Consider the following 12,615-nt stretch of genomic DNA (forward strand, 5'->3'; position numbering starts at 1 on the left):
ACCAGTTTTCGGAGGTAAAGAATACAGTGTGTCGCAAAATGAAAAATTGAATTTTTTTTATACGGTACCACCTGTGCTCTAACTTCCAATTAGAGACATGTTGCCCTGTATCTCTTGAGGCCAACAAAAGATATCCTATGTTTTTAACTGAAATTTATTTGAATTCAACTAATCGGAGAAGAGTTGGGGAAAGGTACGTTATCTGTTAGTTTTTGCTGTTCTTTCCCAACTTTCCTCCGATTCTTTTAATTCGAATATCTCTACGAATATTGAAGTTAACTCTTTAACGCCCAGATAGAAAACCTGGGAGGGTCATGAAAATACCAAGTTTTTTGTGTTCGAAGTGGACTCGTCCAAATTTCGGCCACTTTCCCTCTCCCCACCCTTTCTCCATGAGTTTTTATTCATGCCACTCTTTGCATTGACGTTAACCCTTTGATTTCAATGGATTTTCGGGAGATAATTTGTCTATACTGAAAACACCCCTTTCCTCACTGTATTATCTCTTTGTAAACTGCATTGAGTACCCTTAGTCCATTCTCAAGGAACATTCTAGTACATCAGCTTTTAAAATCCCATTGATAGGGCGTTGCAGTTGTCTTTTCCGTTCCCGCCTCTGACAAGGGCTTTCATCTTCTTCCCCGTTGGTGACAAAAGCCCACCAAAACATACCCATACCCCCTAGTTGGGCCGACTTGAGGCGGTTATGGGCATTAACCTACTCGGCCGACTTCGGGCGATCTGGGCATTATAGAGTTAAAAATCGATCGGGGATATCGGTGTGAATTCGAGCCGATCTCCCCGTTAAAAAGTCTCACCGCAGAGAGAAACAGTCCTGCAACGGTATAATTTTCATTCATTACACTTCACTCACCATGAGTTTAAAATAAACTGATGGCAGCACTATACAGAAACAAACTTCACGGAAGATTCATTATACGTACTCACACATTGCAATATGTACCAATTCGTTAGAAGTTCCGCAGAGGAATATGGACGAGGTGCATGTCTGGTTTAGTAGCAGCAGTTAAAAATATAGGATATTTTTTGCCGTATATTCGATTTTAGATTTTTAATTGGTGAAAATTTTGCTTTTGAGATCCAGTAATATTATTCAGTAATATTTTTCGTGTATGTAATACACCGATTTGGGTTCCCATTACGTCAAGTTGCATAATTAATAAATACAATGGTTGTTATTTTACATGTATTTATTTTTCAAAGGTGGAGCTTATGCCTTGGCTAACGTCTTAGAAACTATAACTTGAAAAATTAGAAATTGAAATCCCTATAAAACGGTATCGGAAAATCAGAAATACTTCAAATTCCATTCCCAAGGTTATGCACATAATATTAAAAATAGATTGTTTGATTATTACCAGAATGTAACGATTTGAATTACACGTAGCCGTTTGCAAATGAACGAGAGCTTCATTATGGAAATTCGAAATCTGGTAAATGGAGTATTAATGAGTTGGAGTTAATTTTCAAATCTTTAAGAGCCACTAGTAAGTTTCTCCAAGGATTTCTGGGAATCCCTCTCCCGCCCCCACCCCTTTTAAAACAATTCGATGGCGAGAAATTCGCTGAGTCATGGAGGTAGGTATGAGGAATATGATTAAAAGCCTTTAAGACATTATATATGATGGATTCCACAAAAGTCATTACCAAGTTGCTAATTGAGGTTTCGTAAGAATTCTTGCTAATTCACAGACTCATTTAGATGTCTTAAAAGTTCAATTTTCGTTGTTATAATTAGATTAACTTGACATTTCTCAAAAGAAACAAAAAAAAACGCGATTAAAAATGAATTAAATTTTCGTTATTTTAAGATAAGTCCATTTGAATCGTTGGAGAATCTCTGCTATTTCATCACTGCAGAATTATCTCTCGATTTTTGCTAAAATTTATAAATAATGGCCGTTCCGAAACGAATTGAAATTCTATTCCATGCGGGAAAATTTCTGTTTTGTTTAAAGAATTTTCGATTCATAGATTATTCAAAACCATTAGTATAATTTGGAAACAATTTAAAATTTTTATATTGAACTTTTAGTTTATGTAAGAACTTTTAAGGTTTTTTTTTTTTTTTTTTTTTTTTTTTGGAAGAGTAGGTGTTTTCCAGCACGGTCTATGTCTTTCACAACTTGCTTATATCTCTTCGTTGAGACAGAGCGGTAGGCTCTGAAAGAGTCAGTAGGTAGCCTTTCCTTAATAATACTCAGAAAAGTCACCAACGACAAAGTCAAATACAAGGAAAATACGAAACTCTTTAATCCTCCCTTCAAGTATTCTTTGATTGGTCGTAAAATAACTTCCACCAGAAATTACGAAATTATTTCTAGTTATTTTTGTAACACTAACTCTGAAATTGTTTTAAAAATTTACAAATTGTTTCCTTCAGTGATTTCGGATTTTTATCAATTCTAGAATTATTTCTTTCATTAATTCTGAGGTATCATTATTTGTTTTTTTTATTTTCCTTGTATTTGCCTTTTTCGTTGGGGATTTTTCTGAGGTTTTTTTCCATATTGTTGTGTATTTTTCCCCCTTTTTTTGGAATAAAAGTTCAATATTTTTCTCCTAAATCCATTTTGAAGAAGTTCTAGTTCTTCTAATAAACCCAGACCTCAAAAACACCCTTCAAAACATCCATAAAATTGAATTACACTTAGAAAAACAACTACTCTACTCCAAGGGGTCTTTCAGACACGGCGGGCGGAATTGAAACTTTCCGCGAAGCCCGCAGGCCACCCGCTCATATAATTTAGTGGCATCTATACAGAAGTGACCAATGGGGCCACTGAGTTAAACAGGGACAAAAATAATGAAGACTTTTACATATTTTAAAATTATTTCTTTCATTAATTTATTAATTTTGATCATTTCTGAAATAATTATTTTCACTATTTCTGGAAAAACTTTATGATTAATTGCTCCTTAAATTTATTAATTCGAATATTGTTTTTAATCTGAAATCACTTTAAATGATTCATTAATTATTTATTTCAATAACTGTGCAATCATTTTTTTTTCTGGTTATAAAGTAATTTCTGTCAGAAATTACGAAATTATCTCTCCTATTTATTTATGCTTTAATTTTTTGGACTAATTCTGAAATTTTTTCGAAAATGATCTGGATTTCCATGAATTCTGGAATTATTTTTGCCATTAATTCTTATTTATCATTATTTGTTCCGTAATTTTTTTTGTCTCATTCATTCTTTAATTATTTCTTTTCATTCATTTTAGAATTATTTCTTCCATTCATTTTGGAATTATTTCTTCCATTCATTTTGGAATTATTTCTTCCATTCATTTTATAATTATATGTTCCATTCATTTTAGAATTTTTCTTCCATTCATTTTAGAATTGTTTCTTTGATCAATTCCGAAATTATTTCTTGCATTACTTTTTTAACTGATCGTTTTTGAATGTTTCCGCCCATTTTCCGAAAGTGATCGGTGGGTGGCGACAAAGAGCTCAAATGGTGTTCCATACGTTGAAGACCCCTGCCCTAGTCGGTGGTTTTCACTTTCGATTCCGAAGAGAGGTGTCAGCGTTTGCTGAACGCATAACATGCTCGGCGCATGCAAATACATGAACTGGTTTTGGAAAGCGCCATTCATACAGAGCTTCTTCGGGGTAAAACGCGGGTGCCATATTAATCGTTATACGTTTCCCATTGATACGAGTAAAGAGGGAATTTGGAATCCGTGATTGGTTGCAATGTGGAGGTATTACGTCCACATTGGCGAAGTTCTCGGCATAGTTGAGAGTGAGGGCTAGAGAAATGTTACGTTTTTCCCTCGCTTTTTGCCAAAATTAGAAAATCGAACGATGAAATTTAGAATAAGATAAAAATGGAAGAAAGTGTCTTCAACCACGCAAGAGGTAGAAAGAACGATAGGCAAAATGGGAATAACAATAAAAAAATTGCTATTCCACATTTATCTTGAACTTCGCTTTTCCTCGTATCAATGTAAAGTTTGTAATATGAGTACCGTATTTATTGGCCTGAGCATGACAAGTGCACAAGCCTCACCGTCCTGTCTTCAGAAAAAAAGAGCCACATTTTATTTTTCAATTAGGAGTATTAGCGTACGTGCTACATTAATTCAATAATTAATTCCAGTACCAAATGATTAATTCCAGTACCAAATGATTCTCATCTGAACATTTCATAGCAATATCATACCGAGTCAATGGTCGCTAATCTGCGCAATTATCAATTACCCAACTGACACTAGGATGACGGATATCTATCGCTAATATATTGGTATTTTAATTCAATGTTATTCTATGTAAGCACACATTTTCCCCCTCGATATAATCTTTTGATTAACTTCAATCTTTGGGTTAAATGCAAAGAATAACTTCTTCGAGCTTAGGCAGGTATTGAGCAATTATATATATAATTCAGTTTTCTGTCATTTTTATTTACTAAGGGTTCCTCTTTCGTACCTAGGTGTAAGTACCGAAGTCGCCGGAGAAAAAACATCAAAGAAAAACATTGTTCATGAATAGGCTTTGAGAAAAGTTGTTTACCTTGATTTCCAGAAAGCATTCGATCAGCTCCATCATGGTAAACGCTTGAAGTGTTTATGTGAGATTGCGAATGGGGATAACTTGAATTAAATAGAATAGTAGTTCAGACATAGGTCACAACGGGTTATGATGAAGAAGGACTTTTCTGATTGAACAGGTGTGAAGAGCGGAGTCCCTCAAGGAAGTTTCCTTGGGCCTGTACGTTTTTTTACTTTTTATCGATGAACTCGATCAGGGTATCGACGACGATTGGTAGTAAATTTGCAAGTTGAAGTGAAGCTAATGCGGATCGTCGGAAATCCAAGCAATAGGGAGATGCTCCGGGTTAACTTGAATATAATTGCAGCATGGGCTAATGAATGGAGCATGACCTTTAGTATTGATACGTGCATGGCCGCTCAGTTTGTTGACAACCCACGTTTCGCTTACGAGTTTAATAGTATTACTATCCTGGATGCTACTAGGGTCATCGATTTGGGAATTCTCATTGACGAGCAGCGTAGGTTTACTGAACATTGTTCAGATGCGTTCAAAAAAGCCATTATCATTATCGGCAACCAGTATCATTTAGTAAGAGACTATTCCAGGTTTGGGTGTCACAGGGAGTTTTCCTCTAATAGGGTTGTGAATAAATTTAATATCTTATGGAATATAAATAGAATTATATTTTAAAAGTTGTTTTTGGTAGTTTATTTATCTTCAATTACTCATTTTAATCCAACCTCTCTCCGAAAAGCAGATAATACGCAACGGTCATCCGAGCAATTCAGATGATTTTTAACGCATAAATCACGAATGATAATAATAATGATAATGCTTTATTTGCATATGGGGTCTCAGACCCATGCAGGGATGACATTCAAAGATCAAATATACAAGCAATAGTCCTCAAATCATTAGTATACAACTTGTAAAAAACAAAACATTAATTTGAAAAATTCAGAAGTTTGCAACATCTTGAAGAAAATCAAAGTTTTCCAATTTGATTCTCAGAGAGGTGCGAAATTTCAAAAGCAAAGTTTTGTCTGGTGGGATTTAGGAAAATACAATTTTAACAGAACAGCTCTCTGTAAATTAAACATTTTAATTTCAATTTTGAATAGTGGAAATAAAATTTAATTAAGTAAAATTTGAGTGTTAAACAAAAACATTCCTAATCAATTTATTGGACATGGTGTTTTTCATCAACGAGAAGACACGAAACAGACACAACCAGTGTTGTCAAATTAAATGACTTAATAGTGCAGGAAAGTCATCTTTTCTCACCCCAAAAACCAAAAACATCTTACAAAAATTTTTGAAGAAATGGATGATCAAATTATTTTTTTTTATAATCAGATGGATTTTCACAACAGTCATCGCATAGAACTAATTTGAAAACTAATTAAATCAATCATCTTCAGAATAGAAGTAAACATTGGAGTCTATTGCACCGTCAACGGTGTATTATGACGACGAACAAGTTTTACATATATTAGACGAAATTAATTTGACTTTTGGATTAATTTTTGATTGGAACAGGAGACGCGAGGGATTCCTAAAAATAAAATTTTGCCGGAGAAGCATCGGTTTGCGTTGTCAGCTATTAGTTACCAACCAGTCGGGATGAATGGCAGAACGCCCGAGTTTTAATTAGTTTATACGCCTTACTGACCATTAAGCCATACGGATATTCTTTTATTTTTCAAAACTATCACTGGAAAAGTTCAGAATTATTACGGGAGAGAGAGAACGTCTTTGAATTCACTCCACGATTAATTGCTCTCGTAAAGCGTCGAGAACAGCTGCGGAAATCTACGCCACTGTTTCATTTACCGCTATGTTTTCTGATCGGCTTAAAACTTAATAAGAAGCAAGTTTCCCGACGAACGACACGAGAGAGAAAAGTAAATAACTAATTAATGGTATTACAGTTTTTTTTTTTAAATTATTTATATAATTATAGAATTCGTTAATTATTTCTTTCTGGTTCTTAATAATGTCTGGAATGGCAAGTACATTAGCGTCACTTCCAGAGCGAAGTAAATACATGACAGAGAGAGACTCGAGAAATTATTTTAACACAATTTTCTTGATTGGGTTAATTAAACTTGAAAAGTATTGCACGTGAAGCCTCCCGAATCATATCAAAATAACTGAATAATTCATCGAGTAACGCGGTATAGAGCAGCAACAACAACAACTGGGAAAAAAATAATAATAATAACCATCCGAGGTAAATTAATTTGTCAATTTCGAGTTCCCGTGTGAATTTATGAAATGATTAAGGGCGCAGTGTTGGGCTCTTATATAATAACTGTGCTGTTAGTATTTTTTATTACATTATGCCAAAAATTTATTGATGGAAAAGATTGAGCTGGGCTGCTCTCCAGTGTGCGGGTTGGGGTGCAAGTGTGAATCCAGTTGGGAAGAGGGGTGGCCATCGCCCCTCCTCTAAGAGCAAAATAATATGGAGAAAATTTGTCTGTCCCGTAAAATACGGAATGATTCGATACACCTACACCAGGGGTTTCAAAACTTTTTCTACCCGCGGTGCCTCTTTCCACTCTTCAGATTTAGAGCGAACTTCAAACCGACAGTAAAACTGCAGGATAATGAACAGAATTTAAGGATCGCTATGTCTGATATAGAGAGGAAATATGCAAATGTGACGTTTATAAGAACTTGCGCTCCTAATCCATAATCAGTTCACCGTTGTAAACCGTGTATGTGGACTTGCTGCACTCTGCCGTTGCTGGATTTGTGACTCGCCTGCAATATGTTATCCCCTGTGGTGGTGGTGGTCATGTGGAACACATACTGCTGTAATAAACGATTTGGAGGCATTCTGTTTGTTATTTGCGTATCTTTTCTTTGACTTGTGTACGTCAGCGCCATCTATCGGCTGTTTTCTTAGTTATTTGTTTTCCTCTCTTAAAAAAAGTTATCGTGACCTAGCGATGCTAACCCTGCAAGCCGTCTTAGCTGAAGACACCAGCCTCCACTCCATTCGTAGCTGGATATGTCTGACTTCGGTCCATTCGAAGCCGAAGATGGCTACTTTTGATCCATTTGAAGCTGAAGATGTCTGCCTTTACGCTATATGCAACGGAAGATGTCTGCCTTTACTGTATATGTAAAGGCATTTATTCTCTATAGTTATTATTATTATTATTACTCTATATGCAGATGAAGATGTCTGGCTTTACTGTATATGCAGCTGAAGATGTCTTCCTTGGCTTCATTCAAAGCTGAAGATGTCTGCATTTACTCTATATGCAACTGCAGATATCTGCTTTGGCTTCATTCGAAGCTTCAGATGCCTTCCTTCATTCCATTTGCAGCTTAATATGCCCGACTTCGATTTATTTGAATCTGAAAATGTCTGCACTCTCAATTTGAAGGTGAAAATGTCTGCTTTCGCTCTGTTTGAAACTGAAGATTTCTACATCAGCTATATTTGAAGCTGATGCTGTCTACATCGGCTTCATTCATAGCTGAAAATATCACCCCTACTCCATTTGTAGCTGATTATGTCTGCCTTTGCTTAGGCGTGGATCCATGTGATAAGAACGACCGTCCTCCCAAGAGCAGAATAACGTGGAAAAATGTGTCTGTCTCCCGTATAATAAACGGGAGGATAAAACTAATATAATTGGTCCGTCTCCTCACATCGTTCTGAATCCACGTCTGAACGCATGAAGCTTTCGTCACTCTTCTGATTGGCAGCCTCATACTTCGTCACGAGGTCACTGTGGACAGTCCTAAATATTAATAAGACGTATTCCATTACCAACTTAGTGACAAAAACTTCAATAAAAATGATGGACTCACCCTTCAAGAACCTGTTTCCCACCACGAAGTTTCCTTTGGACTTCCTCGTAATCGCATGCGACGTCTATTCTTCTGTCTGTGCTCCTCAGAACGAATGGATGGTGTTGAACTACGACGCTGTTTATAAAGGTGCCGTTACCCTAGAAATAAAACGAAAAGAAATGAATATTATACACCTTCAATCAAAACAGCAATTGTTTTCAACAATTCGTTTATCAGCAATTGTTTTTGAAGATGATCCTGGAGAAAATGACTTCTCCTCAATGTTCCCGTCAGCAATTGCTTTTAAATACAACTTTGTATTATCAGAGCGATAACTACTCTGACAATGCGTCTTATAATCAGGAAAATAATCACTCTTTAACAATGCCGGGATATATTCATATAATCAGGACAATAATTGCTCTCTAACAATGCCTGGGGCATAATCATATTATCAGGAGAGCAATCACTTCACTTATCAACAATTCACCTGTCAGCAATTGCTTTTAAAGATGATCTTGAGGGAAAAATGACTGTCCAAAAATGCTCCCACCAGCAAATGCTTTAAAAGATTATAATATCCGGGAATAATTACTCTCTATACCTATAACAATATGCCAGGCTACATATCCTACGACTCTTTCGCACCTGACCTGACCTGAATGACCTGAATGGAGCCTACTTCGGCGGTGACGTTGCATCTTGGCAACTCTGCCGCACTTAACGGGCGGGCCAATGTGGTGGCCTGAAATAAGGCCTCTTTCGCACCTAAAGCCGAGTTTTCCTAGGAGTCGAATTTCTGCGTCGTGTGCATCGTGAAAACGCTGATTGGTTAAAAACATGAAATTCAAGTTTTCTGACCAATCAGCGTTTTCAACGTTGCTCACGGCGCAGAAACTCTACTCCTAGGAAAACCCGGCTTAAGCAGAGAAAAATAACCAGATTTAGCGTCACCTATCTACAAATTTTAAACTATAACACTGTGGAAAAATTAAATCTAATTTCATAATAAATTTAATGTACACATATTTTTGACATTTTTTTTGAATTTTTTTTAAATTTTAAAAATTTATTAATTATTCGTTAAACCTGAATTCTGTATTTAACGTTTATATTATAATAAAATACTTTTTGTATCAATAAATGACGTCAAACATTTGTATAATTTTTTTCCCTTTCGTTGAAGAATGCTTGAGGTTATCGGCACTGTTATCAGTGCAATATTTATTGAAAAAAAGAGAACCCTTGTGTCTCGGGTGTATCTACGTCTTCACCCACCTTATTAGAATGTAACTATCATTGCAAAGCGCACTACTGCACAGGAATTGGCAGAGTCATGATGAAGGGGGTTTGATGGATTATAACTATCCATTGGATCCCCGTTTCACCAATTTCGGTTCCGGTTGAATAATTTTTCCGTTTTCATTAAGTTACAATTAATGTATTTGGCAATATTGCTAAAAATGCATCCTTGTTGAACGAGTAACAGGCGTAGGTGAAAATGGAAGGTATAAAGAGCTAGTGCGCCTCTCTCCTTTAGGCTAAATTTCAAATTAAATGTACAAGAAACGTTTTATACATTTTGGTTTATAAAGTATATGTTTGAGAGGTACATTTTTGAACTACTAGTTTTGGAAAAGCTATAACTTTAAAGTTGATTCGGGTGAAAATGACTTCCCGCTCAGCTCCCGTAATCATTTTATTTAACGATTATTAGGACAATAATCACTGTCCGACAATGTCGGTCTTATGATCCGGGCAAAAATGACTTCTGAACAATGCTCTCGTCAGGAGTTTCTATCAAAGATGATACAGGTAAAAATGACCACTCAACAATGATCTCATCAGCAATTGCTTTAAAGATTATCCGGGTGAAAATCACTGTCTAAAAATGCGCCAGGCTACGTATCCTATGACGTGCAAGCCAAGTTTTCTTTCCCGCATTGGTCTGACAACAGTCATGTTTCAACAATGCTCTGGAGAACAATCATATTTCAACAATGTTCTCGGCAACAATCATACTTCAACAATGCTGTGGGCAACAATCAGTCTTCAAAGGTGCTCAAGACAACAGTCTCACTTCAACAATATTCAATCTGTTTCGTCGAAATCACAATATAAACCGTTTTTAATGAATAGGAAATTAAAAATAATCGTTCGAGTTGGGCAATAAAACACCATTCCCAAATAAGCTCGTAAGCATAAACTAGGCCAACGTTCTTCACAACCTTTTTTAAAACTGCGGAAAGGTGAAAAAATAGTTGAACACTAGCGGACCGGCATACATAAATAAATAGGTGAAATAACTTGCAAAGCGGGGAGAAAATACGCAATATAGGGAAACAGTCTGAGCACCCACGAGACATAAATACATAAACTGGAGAATGATTTGTGGACGGGCGAAAAAAGCCTAAATAGAAGAAATAATTTGCGAAACAGAAAAACAACCCCATAAATAGGAGAAATAATTTGCAGATCGGGAAAAAACTAATATGAGAAATACTTTTTTGCGGACCGGACAAAAATACATAAATATGAGAAATATTTGCGGACCGGCAAAAAATGTATGTCAGAGAAATAATTTGAGGAAACGACGAAAAATTATTGACAGAAATAATTTTCGAACCAGCAAAAAATGCATAAATAGGAGAAATAATTTGCGGGCCGGCAAAAATTAAGTAGGGGAAATAATTTCAGGATCTAATATGGACTGCATTTTTTGATAATTCTAGAATTATGTGAATTCTGGGAAGCGAACCAAGAACATTGAACTAGACAACTAACACAACTGAAGAAAAAGTTTAACATATTTATTTCCTACACTTGACATTCTGCTAATAACAGTAATTTGAAAACCCAAGAATCTAATTGTCCAAATGTTTAAAATACAAATAATTTCTGTAAAAATTTCTCGATTCTTATTCAATGCCGTAGAAAAATCCGTCCGTCATTTATTCACTTATTAATTATTGACGTTTCTAGGAAAAGAATAAATAAAGATAGGAAACACTGCACGCGATGGTCTCTCTTCAGAGAAAATAAATAGATATATTTCTCCAAAAAAAAGCTGAAAACAAATGTATGGAAAGTGTCATTTTGGGAAAGGATTTTCAAAAACGGAAAGTAAATTTCAAGATGGTTGCCAAAAGAAAAAAAAATTACGTCTTCCAATACCAGACAGAGATGACAAATGTATTCTGTTTATGGCTAATTAATCTCTTTCCCGGTGTGATAGTTTCGAAAAGTAATTAGTAAATTACCGATGCGACGCTCAATTTCTGCGGGAAAAATATCTAAACATTTTCTTTATTATTCGTTTGAATATCTTAAGAGGAATTCTTATTTTTGCTTTCTCTCCGACAGACATATTTTTCGCTAATTTTACAAGTTCTGGATGCTCTGACGACAAAAGGTAGAAAAATATTATTATTATTATTATTGCATGTATATGGAACGCCCTCATAAGAATTTTTCTCTTGAAATAATGATGAACTATTTGCAATCTTCAAGGATGTTTCTAATGATATGAATTGACGTTAACCAAGTCTTTCCTGAATTTTTATTTTGGGACTGTTTTCGTTACAAGTAATTTTAGTGGAGAAGAGGATTATGTAATTATTATTTAGCTTAAAGTTAAATAATTTTCTTTTTTCAACTCGGAAAAAAACAGAGTAATCGTTAAAATAAGTATTCGTTAGAATTTATAAACAAAGTATTCGTTATACGCAAACTTCGTTATATCCGCATCGACTTGAAAAATGATGCGTTTAAGCACAATAAACCATTTCTACATACAAGATACGCATTATTCAGTCATCTGAGCAATTATAAAATGAATAGATTAAAATAATATACGTATCTTAATATAAAGATTAAAAAAATTTTATTAAAATCTCACATAATTGAATGCATCAACAAAAATATGCGTCAATCATTGCTTCGTTTCTTTTTCCCTAGTAATTTTGAGGCCTTTGAACGTTTTGCGTTTGAACCATTTTTGCCAAATAAACGTGTTTTTCTTGTATAGTAGAAGAGAGTTACGAACTTCGAGGAAAATCCCGAATTTTTTTTATTCCTCACTTTTTTCCCCTTTTTTGGCTTTAAACCAACTGCAGAGCTACAATTTTTGAAGCAATGAGTAGCGTTTTGCACTTGGACATTCTCAAAATTAATTTGCACACGATGAACCCATCACAACTAACGTCCGAATCTAGCTTGGGAAAGGCGCACTAAAGATGGTTTGGAGATAGGTTCTTGGAAATAAATAATCT

The 12,615-nt window shown here is 35.2% G+C and overlaps 1 protein-coding gene across 1 annotated transcript in view; it reads right to left on the minus strand.

Moving 5' to 3' along the window:
* The window catches only part of LOC149079521 (uncharacterized), a 276,137-nt gene that overhangs the window by 37,818 nt on the left and 225,704 nt on the right, over positions 1-12,615 (minus strand). Inside the window, exon 7 of the mRNA XM_089240166.1 lies at positions 8,363-8,502. Within this exon, the coding sequence (XP_089096292.1) occupies positions 8,363-8,502 (140 nt within the window). The remainder of the gene's footprint in view (positions 1-8,362; positions 8,503-12,615) is intronic.

This window comes from Pholcus phalangioides, unplaced genomic scaffold (assembly GCF_987345545.1).
Source record: "Pholcus phalangioides strain wild (caught in Gottingen) unplaced genomic scaffold, Ppha-v1.0 ptg000012l_1, whole genome shotgun sequence".
NCBI lineage: Eukaryota > Metazoa > Arthropoda > Arachnida > Araneae > Pholcidae > Pholcus > Pholcus phalangioides.